Source organism: Tachyglossus aculeatus, chromosome 2 (assembly GCF_015852505.1).
Source record: "Tachyglossus aculeatus isolate mTacAcu1 chromosome 2, mTacAcu1.pri, whole genome shotgun sequence".
Classification (NCBI taxonomy): Eukaryota; Metazoa; Chordata; class Mammalia; order Monotremata; family Tachyglossidae; genus Tachyglossus; species Tachyglossus aculeatus.
In genome coordinates, this window is record NC_052067.1 from 99,898,829 (window position 1) to 99,917,119 (window position 18,291).

Genomic DNA, 18,291 nt, shown 5'->3' on the forward strand with positions numbered 1-18,291 from the left:
GATAGAGTAGGAGCCGTTGGATTTGGCAAGAAGGAGGTCATTGGTGACCTTTGAGAGGGCAGTTTTGGTGGAGTGTAGGGGATGGAAGCCAAATTGGAGGGGGTCAAGGAGAGAGTTGGCGTTGAGAAATTCGAGGCAGCGGGTGTAATCCAGGGTCCACCACGTCTGCTGTGTAACCTTGGAGAAATCACTTTACTTCTCTGTGCCTCAGTTCTGTTACCTTTAAGTGGGGATTAAGACCCCATTTGGGCCACGGTCTGGGGCCAATCTGATAAACTCATACCTACCCCAGTGCTTAACACAATGCCCGACACAGAGTAAGTGCTTAACAAATACCATTTATAAAAAAAAAAGGCAGGGCAGAATCATGGGTTCTAGGAGGGCACAGAGCCAGCCTCTCCTCTTCCATTCCTCTAGCTTTCAAACATTTCTGACAAGAAGATTATAGGATGAACTTTCTCTCTTCTGGCAGCAGAGAGGAACCGGAAGCTTTTTTGGGCAGGGGACAGTGCATTGGCAGAATTGGTGTGTATACTGGATAGAATAACCCGGGTAGGCACAGGTCAAGGGACAGGCACGGGGACAGGGGCAGGGATCGGCTGTCTCCAGGGGCACTGGTCCCATGCTCTCGCCCTCCCGGAATAATAATATTTATAATAATAGCAATAATAATAATAGTGTTTATTAAGTGCTTACTATGTACCAAGCACGATGACTAAGCGCTAAAGTAGATCTGTGCCTCAGTTACCTCAGCTGTAAAATGGGGACTGAGACTGGGAGCCCCTTGTGGGACAGGGACTATGTTCAACCCAAATTACTTGTATCCACCCCAGTGCTTAGTACAATGCCTGACACACAATATGAGGTTAACAAATACCACAGTTATTATTATTGTTACAAGATAATCAGATCCCACATGGGGCTCAGAGTCCAGTTAGGAGGGATAATAGGCATTGAAGCCCCATTTTGCAGATGAGGGAAGTGAGGCACAGAAGTGAAGTGATTTGCCCGAGGTCACCCAGCAGGCAAGTGGCAGAGCCTCTCTGCCTGCCAGGCCTGTGCTCTTTCCACGTCTGTCTCCAGGAGGAAGAGCCTCTCACATCAGTTGGTGGGAAAGTGTTGAAGAGGCCAGTGTGGTGGGGCAGGGGAATCTATTCTTGTCACCAGGGCTGTCCACACACGGTGGAACTCACTGGGCCCTTCCTGGGAGCTGGTCAACCCACTGGTTGGCAGCATTCATGCCTCCAGGGGACATGACCTGTTAACTATTCCCAGCTTGGGCCGGGCCATGGACAGCGCAGGGCAAATCCCTGGTGAGGGCAGGGCCCAAGTGATCCACCATCAGCACAATGCCAGGGGGATCCGCTACAAGCAGGCCCGGGTTTGAGTTAGCGAGCAGGGTAGCAGTCTGGGTGGGGAGGCCTGGCTTCCCATGATACAGATGCTCTACAATCAGCCCCTTCTTCACTATTCAAACTGCAACCCCGCTGATCCAACAACTTATCCTACTCCACCTTCATTACTGCATCAGCCTCCTTGCTGACCCCCCTGCCTCCTGTCTCTCCCCACTTCAGTCCATACTTCCCTTTGCTGCCCAGATCATTTTTCTTCAAAACAGTTCAGCCCATGTTTCCCCACTCCTCAAGAACCTCCAGTGGTTGCCCATCCACTTCCCCATCAAATAGATCTCCTTACCACTGGCTTTAAAACATTCAATCAGGAATAATAATAATAATGATAATAATGGTATTTGTTAAGCGGTTACTATGTGTCAAGCACTGTACTAAGTGCTGGGGTAGATACAAGATTATCAGGTTCCACAGGGGGCTCACAGTCTAGGTGGAGGGAGGACAGGTATTGAAACTTAATTTTGCAGATGAGGGAACTGAGGCACAGAGAAATGACTGGCCTTAAGGTCGCACAGCAAACAAGTGGCGGGGCCAGGAATAGAACGTAGGTCTTTCAACTCCCAGGTCCGTGCTCTTTCCACTAGGCCATGCTACTCCCTCTCCTACCTTACCTCATTGGTCTCCTACTAAACCATAAGCTCATTATGGGCAGGCATAATGTCTACCAACTCTTATACTGTACTCATCCAAGACTTTGGTACAGTGCTCTGCACCCAGTAAATGCTCAATAAATACATTTGATTGATTGATGGATCCTACTTCAACCCAGCCCATAGACTTTGCTCTGCTAATGCCAACCTAATTACTGTACCTCAATACCGTTTCTCTTGCTGTAAGCCCCTTGCTCACATCTCCCCTCCTCCATATACCCCAACTTCAAAGACCTCCTAAAATCATATCTCTTCCAAGAAGCCTTCAATGGCTAACCTCTCGCCTCTCCATATTATTAGTTCTTCCCCCTTTATTGTCATTACACTGTATCAGTATCCCTTAAATAATAATGATGGCATTTGTTAAGTGCTTGCTATGTGCCAAGCACTGTTCTTAAACACTTTGATCTATCCACTCCACCCCCAGCCCCACAGCACTTATGTCCACATCCTTATTCTCTGCTTATTTCCCTATCCTTAATTTATTTCAATGCCTCTCTTCCCCTCTAGACCGTACGCCTGTTGTGGACAGGAAGCATGTCTACCAATTGTACTGTAATCTACTCTCCCAAGTGCTTAGTCAGTCAGTCAGTCAATGGTATTGATTGCACGCTTACTGTGTGCAGAGCACTGTACGAAGCGCTTGGGAGAGTACAATATAACAGACAGATTCCCTGCTCTGCACACAGCAAGCACTCAAACAGTACCATTGTTTGAGAGACTGACTGAATAATTGCTAGAGGGTTGGGGGCAGGCAAGGAGGTGGCAAGAGAAGAAGCAGAGACCCCTGGAAGGCTGGGATGCTCCCCCCACTGCCATTGCAGCAGCTGTCACACCCAGGTTGATGCCTGAGTCTCAGCCTGCCTGGCAGAGGGAGACGAGTGAGTTTTTAGCTCAGAAAATCTCAGAGGGCCTCTTCCTTCACCACAAGGTAGCTCAGCAAATCTCGGAGGGCCTCTTCCTTCACCACAAGGCAGCTTTGGGTCCCTGCAGACCCAGGCCAGAGCAGCTCCAAAAGCGGAACCACTTCCCTGTGAAGTCAGAGAAGGTCAACTCCCCGATGGCACGGGCTGAGCCTCTCCATCCATGCAGGTTGAGAGCACAAGGCCGAGTGCACAGGGTGCTACAGATTCATAGTCCAAGCACCATAGCATTACAGCTCCAAAATGTTCCAAGCGCAAAGGGTTCCACTTCCAAAATGCTCCAAATGCAGAGTGTGCTTCAGTCCAAAATGCTCTGAACGTAAAGCATGCTCCAGATCCACAACGCTTCATGAGAGGAAGCAGTGTGGCCCAATGGAAAGAACACAAGCCTGGGGCTCAGGAGAACTGGGTTCTCATCCCAGCTCCACCATTTGCCTGCTGTGTGACCTAGGGCAAGTCACTTGACTTCTCTTTGACTCAGTTTCTTCATTAGTAAAATGGGGATTCAATACCTATTTTTGCGGTCCATTAGACTTTGAGTCCCATATGGGACAGGGCCTGTGTCTAACCTGGATGAATTATATCTTAGCACACTGTAAGTGCTGAATAAATATTATCTATTAATATTACCATGAGGAGGAGAGAAGTAAGAGGAGGAGGAGACAGGGATGATGAGGATGGATAGGTCCAGCAGAAAGATCAGCCTCTCCTGCAACAGCAGCATCCTTTGCTATTTAAAAATTTCAAAGTGGAGCTGGGAGACACGAGGCACCAAATGTCCCCTGAACTGAGGAAAATAGAATTCAATCATCAGAGGATTTCACTTGTCAATTCCACACTGCCCAAGTGCAGTTTTGAGTATCCATACTCAGTTCCCTGCAAACCATTTACAGATTGGAATAACCCTGTCCACCCTCTCTACCCTTGATGCTGGCATCTCATTGTGCTTCTCCGTGCTTGAAATAGTGGCTTACGAGGGTTACTGGGGCTTCATCATAGCGGTGAACTAATATATTGGTGAATTTAAAGCGCTCAATAAATACAATTGAATGAATGACAGGGACTGTGTCCAACCCAATTTGTCTCTACCCCACTGCTTAATACAGTGCCTGGCATATAGTAAGCGCTTACCAAATACCATAATAATAATTATAATAACTACCATTATTATTATTATTACTAATAAGGAAGTCCAAGTATTCATTCATCCAATCATATTTATTGAGTACTTACGGTGTGCAAAGCACTGCAGATAAAGCGTGCTCAGTGGAAAGATCCTGGGCTTGGAAGTCAGAGGTCATGGGTTCTAATCCTGACTTTGCCACTTGTCTGCTGTGTGACTTTGGGCAAGTCACTTAACTTCTCTGGGCCTCAGTTTCCTCATCTGTAAAATGGGGATTAAGACTGTGAGCCCCATGTGGGACAACCTGATTACCTTATATCTACCCCAGTGCTTAGAACAGTGCTTGGCACATAGTAAGCGCTTAACAAATACCACCATTACTAAGTGCTTGAGAGAGTACGACTTAGCAAGGTGCTGCCGGTCATGCTGCTACTCAGTGGGCTAACCGGAACTTGGGGTGTCCGTTTCTATTCCGTCGTGGCTGGACAGCAAAACTACTTGGAGTCCTGGGGGGGCAGGACAAGGGGCATTTCTCTCCAGCACTGCAGCCTCCTCTCCCCGTGATTCCTCCAGAGGAGAGTCCAGAGTCTGGAGAAAACTCCTCAGACTCCCTTCCCTCTTCTTTTCTCAACTCCCAAATCTGCAGCCTAGTGGAAAGAAGGGCCCGAGGCTTGGAAGTCACGGAACCTGGGTTCTAATCCTGGCTCTGCCACAGGTTTGCTGTGTGAAACTGGGCAAGTCACTGCACTTCTTTGGGCCTCAGTTTCTCGTCTGTATATTGGGAAAACTACTTGTTCTCTACCCTCCCTTAGACTTTGAGTCCCATGTAGGAAAAAGACTTTGATCTGTATGTAGTGTAGCTATCCCAGTGTTTACTACAGCACTTGGCACACAGAAAGTGTTAAACAAATACTACAGTGATTATTATTATTATGGGAAGAAGCATGGCCTAATATGGGAAGCAGCATGGCCTAGTGGATAGAGCATGAGCCTGAGAGTCAGAAGGATCTAGGTTCTAATCGCAGCTTCACCACTTGTCTGCTTTGTGACCTCGGTAACTCACTTAATTTCTCTGGACCTAGGTTACTTCATTTCTAAAATGGGGATTAAGACTGGGAACCCCATGTGGGACAGGGACTGTGTTCAACCAGATTAGCTTGTATCTACCTCAGCGCTATGAACAGGGCTTGACACATAGTAAGCGCTTAGCAAATACCACTATTATAATTATTATCATTATCATTATTATTTCTTCTCGCCCAGAACAGTCAGTGCAATCTTTCCTGACCTCCCCTTCTCTGCCTTCACTGTCCTGTTCCAGGGCCCTGCATCTCCTGGCTCATCTCTCTCCCATGATCCCTTCCCTCCAGACTAATCAGAGGTAAGTGGTTACCCTGGTCTCCTCTATCCAGAATCAATGAATCAATCAATGACATTTATTGAGGACTTACTGTACCAAGTGCTTGGAGAGAACAATCTAACAGAGTAGGTAGACACAATCCCTGCCCACAAGTAGCTTACAGTCTAAAGGAGAAGCTTACAGTTTAGAAACCTAGAAAATCCCCACACACTATTTTTTGGTGGGTGAAGGGGTGAAATACGGCAAAGCAGGGACTCCAAGGAATCTAAAGGAGGGGTCACCATGACTCTACCACAGTGACAGCATGGTCTAGTGGATAGAGCCCGGGCCTGGGAGCCAGATGGCCCTGGGTTCTAATCTCGGCACTGCCACTTTTTGGCTGTGACCTTGGACGAGTCACTTAAATTCTCTGTGCCTGTTACCTCGCCCGTAAAATGGGGATAAAAACTGTGAACCCCATGTGGGGCATAGATGGTTTCCAACCTGATTAGCTTGTATCTACCCCATGGCTTAGAAAAGAACTTGACACATAGTAAGCGCTTAACAAATACCATCATCGTCGTCTAAAATGTTTTCCCTTCCAGATGCTGCTACAGTCACTAGGGTGTGGAAAGTATTCTACTGAGTATCCAGAGGATAACCAGAAGAGTGTTCTCAACACAGTGAGTGTTCAGTGCAGTGCTCTGCACAAAGTGGGCACCCAGTACCCTGCTGGGCACATGGCGGTGCTCAGTCAATCCTGATGATGCTGTCACAATTGTCCCTTAGTGTGCTTAAGAATGTCCTTTTCGGGTCATTGCCTCCTTCCTCCTGCCCTACAGGCCTGAAATCCACAGAACGGCAGCTTTGCAAAAAACTCCAACGGCTCAGGGCCCCACATCCAAATTGCCTCTCTTTCCCTCAGGTAATGCTTTCCTGATTTTCCAACACTCATAGCCCCTGAGGCAGCAGTGATGTCACTGCTTTTCTCACTGATTTATGCTCTGATTCACAAACAAAAAAAGTATTACAAATGAAGGGTAGAAATGACTCAGCCCAGTTACAACTCCTCTAGGACCTCTAGTAGAAGGGGATGCAGGAGAGGGGATGTGGGGGAGGGGAGCTACCCCTCCCCACCCTCCCTGTCCCTCAGGCAGGGCAATACAGCACCATGTTCAGATTTCCAGGAACTGGGGCGGAGGAGAGAAGAGAAATGTACAGAAACTGACATTTTAGGGAATGGTTTCAGGCAGCAATGGGCTGGCAGCTGTACTCTGATTCACAGTGCTGCACCCAGTGGCCCAGGATTCATTATGAAGGAGGGCTGAGAACTCAAGAGACTTTTGGGGTACAGGCAGGATGGGGGGTTGAGCAGGCAGAGAAGGGCAAATCGGGTCAGAAACACTCTGTTTTGGGTCTTTGCAGCTACTTGGAAGCTCTGAGGGCTGGTCACAGGCCCGAGGAGGGGTGAGGGTGGGAATGAAGAGACCAGGCAGCTAGAGGTGACTGATGTGTTTATATAACTTGGGCTACTGGGAATTAATTGTGGAAGGCTTGTTGGAGGAAGTGGGATTTTTAAAAGGGCATTGAATAAAAGGAGGGCCTACTTCTACTGAATTTTGGGGGTTGGCGGGGGAGTTTCCGGCTGGAGGAAACAGCATAAACCTAGGGAGGAAGATGGAAGAGTTAAGAAAGGGATTCAGGAAGAAGATGAACTTGGGAGGAATGAAGAGAGTGCTCTGCAGAGTAATAAAATTGAGAGGCAGTGTGATCTAATGGATAGAGCATGGGCCTGGGATTCAGAAGGATCTGGGCTCTAGTCCTGGCTCTGCCACTTGTCTGCTGTGTGACCTTTGGTTAAGTCACTTCACTTCTCTGTGCCTCAGGGTAAAATGGGAATCAAGACTGTGAGCTCCACAGGGGACATAGACTGTGTCCAAACTGATTACCTTGCATCTGCTTGAAACGTTGCCCTGGCACACAGTAAGCACTTCCTTAACAAGTACCATTAAAAAAAAGTAGAAGGTGAAGAGAACAAACATATAAGGCAGGAAAGTTGGGAATGAGCCGCGAAGCTGATTGAGTTTTTGCTTGAGGTGGAGGGAAATGCCTAGTGGATACAGCGCAGGCCTGGAAGTTAGAAGTATATGAGATCTAATCCTGGCTCTGCTGTGTGATCTTGGGCAAGTCATTCCATTTCTCTGTGCCTCAGTGACCTTGTAAAATGGGGATTAAGATTAATGGGGATTAAACTGTAAAATGGGGATTAAGACTGTGAGCCCCACTGGGGACAAGGACTGTGTCCAACTGATTAGCTTCTATCTACCCCAATGCTTAGTACAGTGCCTGAAACATAGTAAACACTTAACAAATACCATTTTAAAAAAAGAAGATAATTGGCAGAGAGGAAATAAAGGCAGCAGGTAGAAAGTGACCAGTCCTGGAGTTTGGACAGGGAGGGGAACAGAGAGATAGGTTTGGAGGAGGTGGAGGGGAAACTTGAGCACTCAATGAATACCGCTGATTGATTGATTGAGTAGGTTTGAAAGAAGAAAGGAAGGGGCCATTAGAGAGTGAGAGGTTGAAATGAGTAATAATAATGACAATAATAACAATTATGGCATTTGTTAAGAGCTTATTAGGTGCCAGACACTTTACTAAGTGCTGGGGTAGATACAAGCAAATCAGGTTGGACACAGTCCCCGTCCCTCGGGGCTCACAGTCTCAGCCCCCATTTACAGATGAGGCAACCGAGGCACAGAGAAGTAAAGTGTCTTGTTCAAGGTCACACAGCAGACAAGTGGTGGGGCCAGGATTAGAATCTATGACTTCAAGACTCCCAGGCCCATGCTCTATCCACTATGCCATGCTGCTTCTCTTATTGAGCGCTTACTGTAAGCAGAGCACTGTACTAAGCGTTTAGGAAAGTACAATACAACAATAAGCAGACATATTCCCTGCCCACAGTGAGCTTACAGTCCAGAGGGGGAAGACAGACATCAATACAAATAAATAAATTATAGATCTGCTTATATTGTATCTACCTCAGTGATTATAGCAAGTGCTTAACAAATACCATAATCATTATTATTACTATTATTATTCCAGCATTCCCCCCAACCCCCCCACGCCATGCCAGTTGAAAATCTCTGTCCGTGGTGGCCCTTGTGTCCTGGAAGGATGCCCGCGGGCTGGCCCAGTCCACCCAGAGTCTGCTGCCCCGCCTCCTGACTGCCTGGCCCTTCACGAGTTGGCCTGCTGCCCCTTGAAACCAGAGCCCCCACAATCTTCCAGACGGCGGGGCCCACAGCCTGAGCGCCAGTGCTCTGACTCTGGGATGACCTCTCTGGCACATACCCCCCTTCATGGGGCTTCAGAAAATCCTCCAAGTCACCTGTGCAGAGCAGGAGGCCCATTGGAGCGAGCCTGGGCCTGGGACTCAGAGGAACTGGTTCTAATCCCGGCTCTGCCACTTGCCTGTTATGTAATTTGGGCAAGTCACTTTACTTCTCTGTGCCTCAGATACCTCATCTGTAAAATGGGGATGATATCAATCACATCAATCGTATTTACTGAGAGCTTACTGTGGGCAGGGCATTATATTAAGTGGAGAGTACAAAAGTAACAGAGTTGGGAGATAACGTTCTCTGCCCACAATGAGTTTACAGCCTAATAAATACATTACAGACATTAATATAAATGAATCACAGACATGTACATAAGTGCTGTGTGGCTGAGGGAGGGGTGAACAAAGAGTGCAATTCCAAGTGCAAGGCCATCACAGAAGGGAGTGAGAGAGAGGGCTTAGTCAGGGAAGGCCTCTTGGTGGAGATATGCCGGCAATAAGGTTTGAAAGAGGGGAGAGTGATTGTCAGATATGAAGAGGGAGGGTGGTACAGGCCAGAAGCAGGATGTGGGTTGAGGGGTCGGCAGTAAGATAGATGAGAAAAAGGTACAGAGGGTAGGTTGCCATTAGAGGAGTGAAGTGTTTGGGCTGGGTTGTAGTAGGAAATGAGGGAGCTGAGGTAGGAGAGGGCAAGGTGATTGAATGCTTTAAAGCCTATGTTTAGGAGTTTCTGTTTGATGCAGAGATGGATGGGCAGCCACTGGAGGTTCTTGAGGAGTGGGGAAACATGGACTGAATGGTTTTGTAGAAAAACGATCTGGGCAGAAGAGGGAGGTATGGACTGGAGTGGGGAGAGACAGGAGGCAAGGAGGTCAGCCAGGTGGCTGATGCAATAATCAAAGGCGGGATAGGACAGGTGCTTAGATCAGTGTGGTAGCAGTTTGGATGGAGAGTAAAGAGTGGATTTTAGTACTGTTGTGGAGGTTGGACTGACAGGATTCGGTGACAGACTGAAAATGTGGGTTAAATAATAATAAAAATAATAATAATGATGATGGTATTTGTTAAGCGCTTATTATGTGCAAAGCATTGTTCTAAGCGCTGGGGGGGATACAAGGTGATCAGGTTGTCCCACGTAGGGCTCACAGTCTTAATCCCCATTGTACAGATGAGGGAATTGAGGCACAGAGAAGTGAAGTGACTAGCCCAAAGTCACACAGCTGACAATTGGCGGAGCCGGGATTTGAACCCATGACCTCTGACTCCAAAGCCTGTGCTCTTTCCACTGAGCTACGCTGATTGCAAGAGATGAGTCAAGGATGATGCCAAAGTTGGTGGTGCTGTCTACAGTGACAGAAGAGTCAAGGGGAGGACAGGGTCTGGGTGGAAATACGAGAAGTTCTGTTCTGGACATGTTAAGTTTGGTGTTGATGGGATATCCAAGTAGAGATATCATGAAGACAGGAGGAAATCCAAGACTGCAGAGGAGAGAAATCATGGCTGGAGATGTAGATTTGGGAATCATCTGCAACGAGATGGTAGTTGAAGCCATGAGAATGAATGAGTTCTCCAAGGAGGGTTGTAGATGGAGAACAGAAGGGGACCCAAGAACTGAACCTTGAGAAACTCCCACAGTTAGGTGGTGGGAGGCAGAGGAGGGGCCTGTCAAAGAGACTGAGAATGAGCGGCCAGGGAGATATAAGGAGAACCAGGAGAGGACAGTGTCCATGAAGCCAAGGTTGGGAAATGTTTCTAGGAGTAGGAGGTGGTCAACAGTGACTTTCCTTTAGATTTTTAGCTCACTGTGGGCAGGAGACGTGTCTACAACTCTGTTGTATGGTACTCTCCCAAACGCTTAGTACAGTGTTCTACACACAGTAAGCAGTGTGAAGCACAGATGCAACGTGGCCTAGTGGACACAGCATAGGCCTGGGAGTCAGAAGGACCTGGGTTCTAATCCTGGTTCTGCCACTTGTCCGCTGTATGACCTTGGGCAAATCACTTCAGTTCTCTGTGCCTCAGTTCCCTCACCTGTAAAATGGGAAAAGGGACTATGAGTCCCAAGTGGGACATGGACTGTGTCCAACTTGGCTGGTGCTGTCCTTGGGGAAGTGAGTTTTGGTGAAGTGAGGTGGAAATAGAGCTCTTTACTCCAAGGCGAGGTGGGCCCCTTCAGCTACAATGTGCTCAACTCCTTGCAACTTCTTCCCTCGCTTCATTCAGGAGCCGGGCCCCTCGTCGCCATGGGACTGAGACATCAGGATCCGTGGGAAAAGGTGGGGGTCTTCTACCCACCCGGGCCATCCTTTTCCCTCCTGATCCTGTGGGGGCCAAGCTCACCCAAGCTAGAGAGCAGGATGACTGAGTCCCCAGCAATGGCCACTGGGGAGGTCTGCACGGTTCGTAACCGGGGGCAGCCTGCCCAGAGCTGGCAGAGTCTCAGATTCTACGGCGTGATTATAGCACTTCCCACCCAAACCCTATCCTTCCCTTGGTTGTTCTCATCATTGTAGACAACACCACTACCTACCCTACCTCCCATGCCCAAAACTTGGCGTTGTTCTTGACTCATCTCTCTCATTCCACCCATGTATTCAATGTGCCACCAAATCGTATCGGTTCTACCGTCACAAGATTGCCCAAATCCACCCTTTCCTCTCCATCCAAACTGCTACCAAGCTAATCCAAATACTTATTCTTTCTATCCTGCCTTGACTATTGCATCTGACTCCTTGCTGACCTCCCGGCTTCCTTTCTCTCCCCACTCCAATCCACACGTCACTCGGTGGCATGAATCATAGCAACAAAAACATTCAGTTCATGTCCCTCCCCTCTCAAGAACCTCAGAGGGCTGCCCACTCACCCTCACATCAAACAGAAACTCCTTACCATTGGCTTTAAAGGACTCAATCAGCTTGTCTCATCCTACCTCACCTCACTAATCTGCTACTACAGCCCAACCCACATACTCTGCTCCTCTAGTGCCAGTTTACTCACTCTGCCCCATCCTCGCCTTACTCACTTCCAACCCCTTTCCCACATCCTCCCCCTAGCCTGGATCTCCCTCCCCCTCCATATTCACCAGACTATCACTCTCCCAACTTTCAAAGCATTGCTAAGGTCTCATCTCTCCCAAAACACCTTCTCTTTGTCTCCAAAGCCCTCTTTTCCCTGGCTCACTCTCCCTTCTGCGTCACCTAAGCAATTCAATCTGTGACCTCTGGACATTGGCTATTTGCCCCAACCCCACAGCACTTAATGTGCATATCTTTAAATTATATATTATAAATGACATTCATAGTAATATCTGTCTCCCTCTCTAGACCGTAAGCTTGTTACAGGTAGGGAATGTGTCCGCTAATACTGTACTCCCCCAAGCACTTAGTACAGTGCTCTGCCCATTGTAAGCGCTCAATAAATACGACTGATTGATTGACTACTTTGTATCTATCCCAGTGCTAAGCACAATGCTTGGCCCATAGTGAGGGCTAATATGTGCCATCACTTGGTTAATGCTAACCGAGTCCTTCTTCGCCGGTACCCTCGGTCTTCCCTCCCCGGGCCCCAGCCCCTTCCCAGTTCCCTGCCAGGGCCCCAGGGGGTTGCAGTAAGAACACAAAGACCCAAAATCTACCAACTAGGCTGCGCCGCCATCCTCTCCATGTACTCCTTGGCCATCTCGTGGGCCTCTCTGTGGTCAGGGTTCAGGATGCAGAACATGGCCAGGGCGCCTAGGTTGTTGCCGTAGATCTCGTTCCAGCGTGCGCTGAAGTCCCGGGGGTCCCAGGGGGGCAGGTACTCCAGGGGGTTGGCCAGCATGGTCTGGGCCGCCTCCGCCAGGCGAGCCGCGATGTGCCGGTGGGTGCCGGCCGCCTGCAGCCGCAGGGCCTCCACCTCGCGCCTGGAGAAGTAGAGCATGGGGTGGCCGTCGTAGTTGGCGTGGGCAAAGGGGACCGTGGCGTTGGGGCGGACACCGGTGGCATAGGCCGCCACAGAGCAGACCAAGTGGAGGAGGATTACCCTGGGAGCCCCCCGGGGGGGAGCCTTCATCGTGACATGAGATCTCCGAGGCGCCTGGGCAGCCTGACCATCTTCCAAAGGTCCTGCGGGGAGAGACCAACAGGAGAGGGTGGATTAGTGCCAGGAGCAGGTTCCCATGGGGATTGAAATGCCATCGGGTCCTGATTAAGCCCTGCCCTCCTCCCCAACCAGTGCTCTGCTCACAGTAGGCACTCACACTCAATCTCCATTTTATAGATGAGGAAACTGAGGTCCAGAAAAGTCAAGTGACTTGTCCAAGCTCTCTTAGCAGACAAGTGGCAGATTACATTAGATTAGGTCCTTCTGATTCCCAGGGCCATGCTCTATCCACTAAGCTGTGCTGCTTCTCAGAGATTAGAACCCAGGTCATCTGACTCCCAAGGCTTGAGTTAGGCCACGTTGCTTCGCTTCTTTTAGACATTTAGAACCCAGGTCCTTCTGAATCCCAGGCCCGTGCTCTATCCACGAAAGCCAGCCTGCTTCTCTAATGCCCTCTGAGATGGGGGTGAGAAGAGCTTCTCTCTGCTGCCTCCCCACACTTTCCTCGAGGGTCCTGAAACTGTGACCTGGCCAGCATTCCTGTTGCCCTGGCAGGGACCGCCACCTCGCTGGGGTGCAGAGATCAGGGCCCACTAAGTGGAAGATGCAGCTGTGAGCAGCAGCTAGTCACAGGCTGCTTCAATCTAATCCCAGCTCAACCATTTAATAATAATAAGAAGAACAATAATAATAATAATAGTATCTCGTTCAGCACTTTCTATGTGCCAAGCACTGTACTAAGTGCTGGGGTGGACACAAGAAAATCAGGTTGGACACAGTCCCTGTCCCATGTGGGGCTCACAGTCACAGCCCGTGGAAAGAGCACGGGCTTTGGAGTCAGAGGTCATGGGTTCAAACCCCGGCTCCGCCAATTGTCAGCTGTGACTTTGGGCAAGTCACTTAACTTCTCTGTGCCTCAGTTACCTCATCTGTAAAATGGGGATTAAGATTGTGAGTCCCCTGTGGGACAGCCTGATCATCTTGTAACCTCCCCAGAGCTTAGAACAGTGCTTTGCACATAGTAAGAGCTTAATAAATGTCATTATTATTATTATTGTTTGTACATGAGGTAACTGAGGCACAGAGAAGTGAAGTTTCTTGCCCAAGGTCACAGCAGACATGTGGCGGAAGCCAGAATTAGAGCCCATGACCTTCTGACCCCCAGGCCCATGCTCTACCGATTACGCCTTGATGCTTTACAAAGGTCACTTTTCTGCTATGTGACCTTGGGCAAGTCACTTTGCTACTCTGTGTCTCAGTTTTCTCATCTGTAAAATGGGGATTAACATTTCTTCTCCTTCTTGCCAAATCCAACGGCCTCTAGTCCATCCTAATCCTCCTCAGCCTCTCAGCTGCCTTTGGCACTGTCGACCACCCCCTTCTCCTGTAAACATTATCCAACCTTGGCTTCACTTACACTGTCCTCTCCTGGTTCTCCTCATTTCTCTAGCGTTCATTCTCAGTCTCCTTCACGGATTCCTCCTCTGCCTATCATCCCCTAACTATGAGTGTCCCTCAAGGTTCAGTTCTGGGTCCCCTTCTATTCTTCATCTATACCCACTCCCTCGGAAAACTCATTCACTCACGTGGCTTCAACTACCACCCCATGCGAATGATACCCAAATTACATCTGCAGCCCTAATCTCTCTCCCTCTCTGCAGTCTTGCATTTCCTCCTGCCTTCAAGACAGCTCTACTTGCATATCCTCCCATCACCTCGAACTTAACGTCTAAAACAGAACTTCTTATCTTGTACTCCAAACCCTGTCTTCCCCATAACTTTCCTATCACTGTAGATGGCATCACCATCCTTCCTGTTTCACAAGCCCATTAACCTTGGTGTCGTCCTTGACTCCTCTCTCTCATTCAACCCACATATTCAATTCATCACTAAATCCTGTCAGTTCCACCTTTACAACATCGCTAAAATCTGCCCATTCCTCTCCATCCAAACTGCTACCATGTTAATCCAATCACTTACCCTATCCCTCCTTGATTACTCTACCAGCCTCCTTGAAGACTTCCCAGCCTCCCGTCTCTCCCCACTCTAGTTCATACTTCACTCTGCTGCCTGGATCGTTTTCCTACAAAAAACGTTCAGGCTATGTTTCCCCCCTCCTCAAGAAACTCCAGTGGTGGCCCATCCACTGCTGTATCACTTTGTCGCCTCCTACCTCAACTTGCTACTCTCCTACTACAACCCAGCCCACACACTTCACTCAAATGCTAACCTTCTCACTGAACCTCAATCGTGTCTATCTCGCCACTGAACTCTTGCCCATGTCCTACCTCTGGCCTGGAACACCATTCCACCCCTCTTCAAAGCCTTACCGAAGGCACATCTCCTCCAAGAGGTCTTCTCTGACTAATCCCTCCTTTCCTCTTCTCCCACTCCCTTCTGCATCTCCTTGACTTGCTCCCTTTATTCATTCCCACTCTCAGCCCTACAGCACTTATGTACATATATGTAATTTATTTATTTATATTAATGTCTGTCTCCCCCAGAGTGTATCACTGTGGGCAGGGAATGTGTCTGTTATATTGTACTCTCTTAAGTGCTTACTACATTTCCCTGCACACAGTAAGCACTCAATAAATGCGACTGAATGATGAAAGAAGAAATGAATGACTGTGAGCCCTATGTGGAACAGGGACTGTTTCCAACTTGATGATCTTGTATCTGCCCCTTATTTATTTATTTATTTTACTTCTACATATCTATCCTATTTATTTTATTTTGTTAGTATGTTTGGTTTTGTTCTCTGTCTCCCCCTTTTAGACTGTGAGCCCACTGTTGGGTAGGGACTGTCTCTATATGTTGCCAACTTGTACTTCCCAAGCGCTTAGTACAGTGTTCAGCACACAGTAAGTGCTCAATAAATACGATTGACGATGACGATGGCACATAGTAAGGGCTTAACAAATACCATTAAAAATTATTATTAAAATCACATCTTCTCCAGGAAGACTTCCCTGACTAATCGCTCATCTCACTCCATTTTCCATCCCTACTGCCTCACTTATGCACCCTCTAAGCACTTACCCCAACTGTAATTTATTTTAATGTCTATTTCCCCTGCTATAGCGTAAGCTCATTGAGGATAGGAATCAAGTCTACCCATCCTTTTGTACTCTCCCAAGTATTTAGTGCCATGGTTCGCACAGAGTAGGCACTCAACAAATACCATTGACTGACTAGGGAAGAGGCAAGGATGGGTATGTGCAGAGGGGTAGCACACCCCTGAATCTCTGTAAACACTGGTCCTCTAGATTGCAAGCTCATCGTGGGCAGGGAAATGTGTCTGTTATAATGTACTCCCCCGAGCGCTTATTATGGTACTCTGCACACAGTAAGCGCTCAATAAATATGACTGGCCGACTGACTGGTCCCGGCCTGCTCCCTACACTGTCGCACCCAGCACCCACGGGAGGGAGGCCAAGATGGAGACCCTGGTTGAGGCGAACAGCTGGATGCAGAAGGCAAGAGGGTTATTCTGGGACCTGGGGTGCATTCTGCTGCATGCAGAGGGGTGTCCTGTTTCCTCTCACATTCTAGTCCTTCTCTTTGGTCAGTCTGCAGAGGGGACTTTAGAGCCATTTGGCAAGTGAAGCCAAAGCTTAGGCCTGGTCTTTCGCTGGCTAGACAGTCTGACTGACTCAGCGCCTGCTGGAGAAGCCCCCTACTCCACAGGTCCCAGGGAAAACCACTTCAGGGTAGCATCCCTGAGACTCCAGGCTGCTCAGCCCCACATCTGGAATCCAGCTAGCCTCCAGGACCCCCGGGGGGGGGTGGGGGGTGGGGGGAAAGGGGACATTCCTCACATTCTTTCGAGGGGAAAGGTTAGCTAAAGCAGACCAGGGCAAGATAGTTTTGTGGAAATTCCCAGCAGAAGTTTGTAATGGCTACGCAGGGCGTGGATGGCAGAAGCGCCCCTCCCAAACTGGACAGTGGCTGAGGTCTCCAAGCCCCGTTGTCCACAGCAGGAAAGGTACCAAGACTCAGACACCTTTATGGCAGCCCCACAGGGTGCCCTGCAGCTGCCCACTGCCTTAACCGGGGGAAGCCCTCCATGGCCTGGGTCGGACCTGCGGACCTTGACTTGCAGTCCTCTAGATTGTTAGCTCATTGTGGGTAGGCAATGTGTCCATTTACTGTTATACTGTACTCTCCCAAGTGCTTAGTACAGGGCTCTGCACAGAGTAAGTGCTCAATAAATACGACTGATTGACTGACTTGCGAGTTAAGAACATCAGCCCCAAGCGTCACTCACTCCCCAACTGGTCACCCCACCATCCATCCAGTCCAGAAGCTCATTGTGGGCAGGAAATGTGTCTGTTTATTGTTGAATCGTACTCTCCCAAGTGCTTAGTACAGTGCTCTGCACAAAGTAAATGCTCAGTACATATGGTTGAATGAATGAACAAATGAATGACTATGTCTTCGACAGCGCCACCAGGATGCTTATAGGAGCCATGTGTTGGTCGTCTCCCTGGGCCTCCCCGTTGTCATGGTTAGGGATGGACCATCCAACACCCTTAACTCTCCCCTCTCTATCCTTAACTTCTTCTCCAGGGATCCAGTCTGCTTCTTCCTAGATCCAAGCACCTCTATACTCTGCTGGTGTTTCCAGTGGGTTCCTCTCTTCTTGGAGGGGTGGGATTTAGGGAAGAACACACCCTCTCCCATCCAACCCCTTTCCCAATTCTGGAAAGTCCAATTCTGTCCCCTCAGCCTGAATCTGTCCAGACTGTAAGGTTCAGACACTTTGGGTGTCTCCTCGAACAGAAGCGCCATCCCTCCCACCTCCCTGGTAGCCTCCTTGTCCCCTTCTGTAGCTCTGCCCTGTCCTCCCAGGCTGCAGGCGGAACTGAGTAGATACTGGACAGATATGCCTGCCTTCCGTTCAGCTGCACATTTCATCCTAGCCAAGCAGGAGATAAAGAAGGAGAAAGATGTGAGGTCCAGGATTTCATCTTTCGAAGGCACACTACCGAAATGGGTGAAGGCAATGAAGTGTCCCTGCTGATGAGGCTTTCCAGAAGTATTTGGTCGCAGGACTACAAGGTCAGTGGGAGTCAGAGGATCTGAGTTCTAATTCATGCTCTGCCACTTGCCTTCTGTGTGACCTTGAGCAAGTCACTTAAATTCTAGGTGCCTCACTTTCTTCATCTGGAAAATGGGGATTCAATACCTGTTTTCCTTCCCACTTGGTTTATGAGCCCCATGTAGGACAGGGACTATACTGACCTAATTACCTAGCATCTACCACAGCGCTTATTACAATGCTTGGCACGTTGTACACACTTCCCCGGCAGGGGGATTGAGGGCCCGGGGACTGAGTGAGAGAGTGCAGACGACTCAGTGTGCAAACCATCACCACTACTGCAAAAACAATTCAACTAGGCATGGCCTAGTGGAACA

At 48.8% G+C, this 18,291-nt stretch overlaps 1 protein-coding gene across 2 annotated transcripts in view; it reads right to left on the minus strand.

Moving 5' to 3' along the window:
- DSE (dermatan sulfate epimerase) overlaps positions 1-18,291 on the minus strand; it is a 59,178-nt gene that overhangs the window by 14,998 nt on the left and 25,889 nt on the right. The window contains exon 2 of one of the 2 annotated variants that reach the window (XM_038741776.1): positions 12,425-12,893. In XM_038741776.1, the coding sequence (XP_038597704.1) occupies positions 12,425-12,840 (416 nt within the window). In that variant the 5' untranslated portion in view covers positions 12,841-12,893. Of the gene's footprint in view, positions 1-12,424; positions 12,894-18,291 lie in introns of those variants that run through there. The other variant, XM_038741781.1, reaches the window with a different exon arrangement.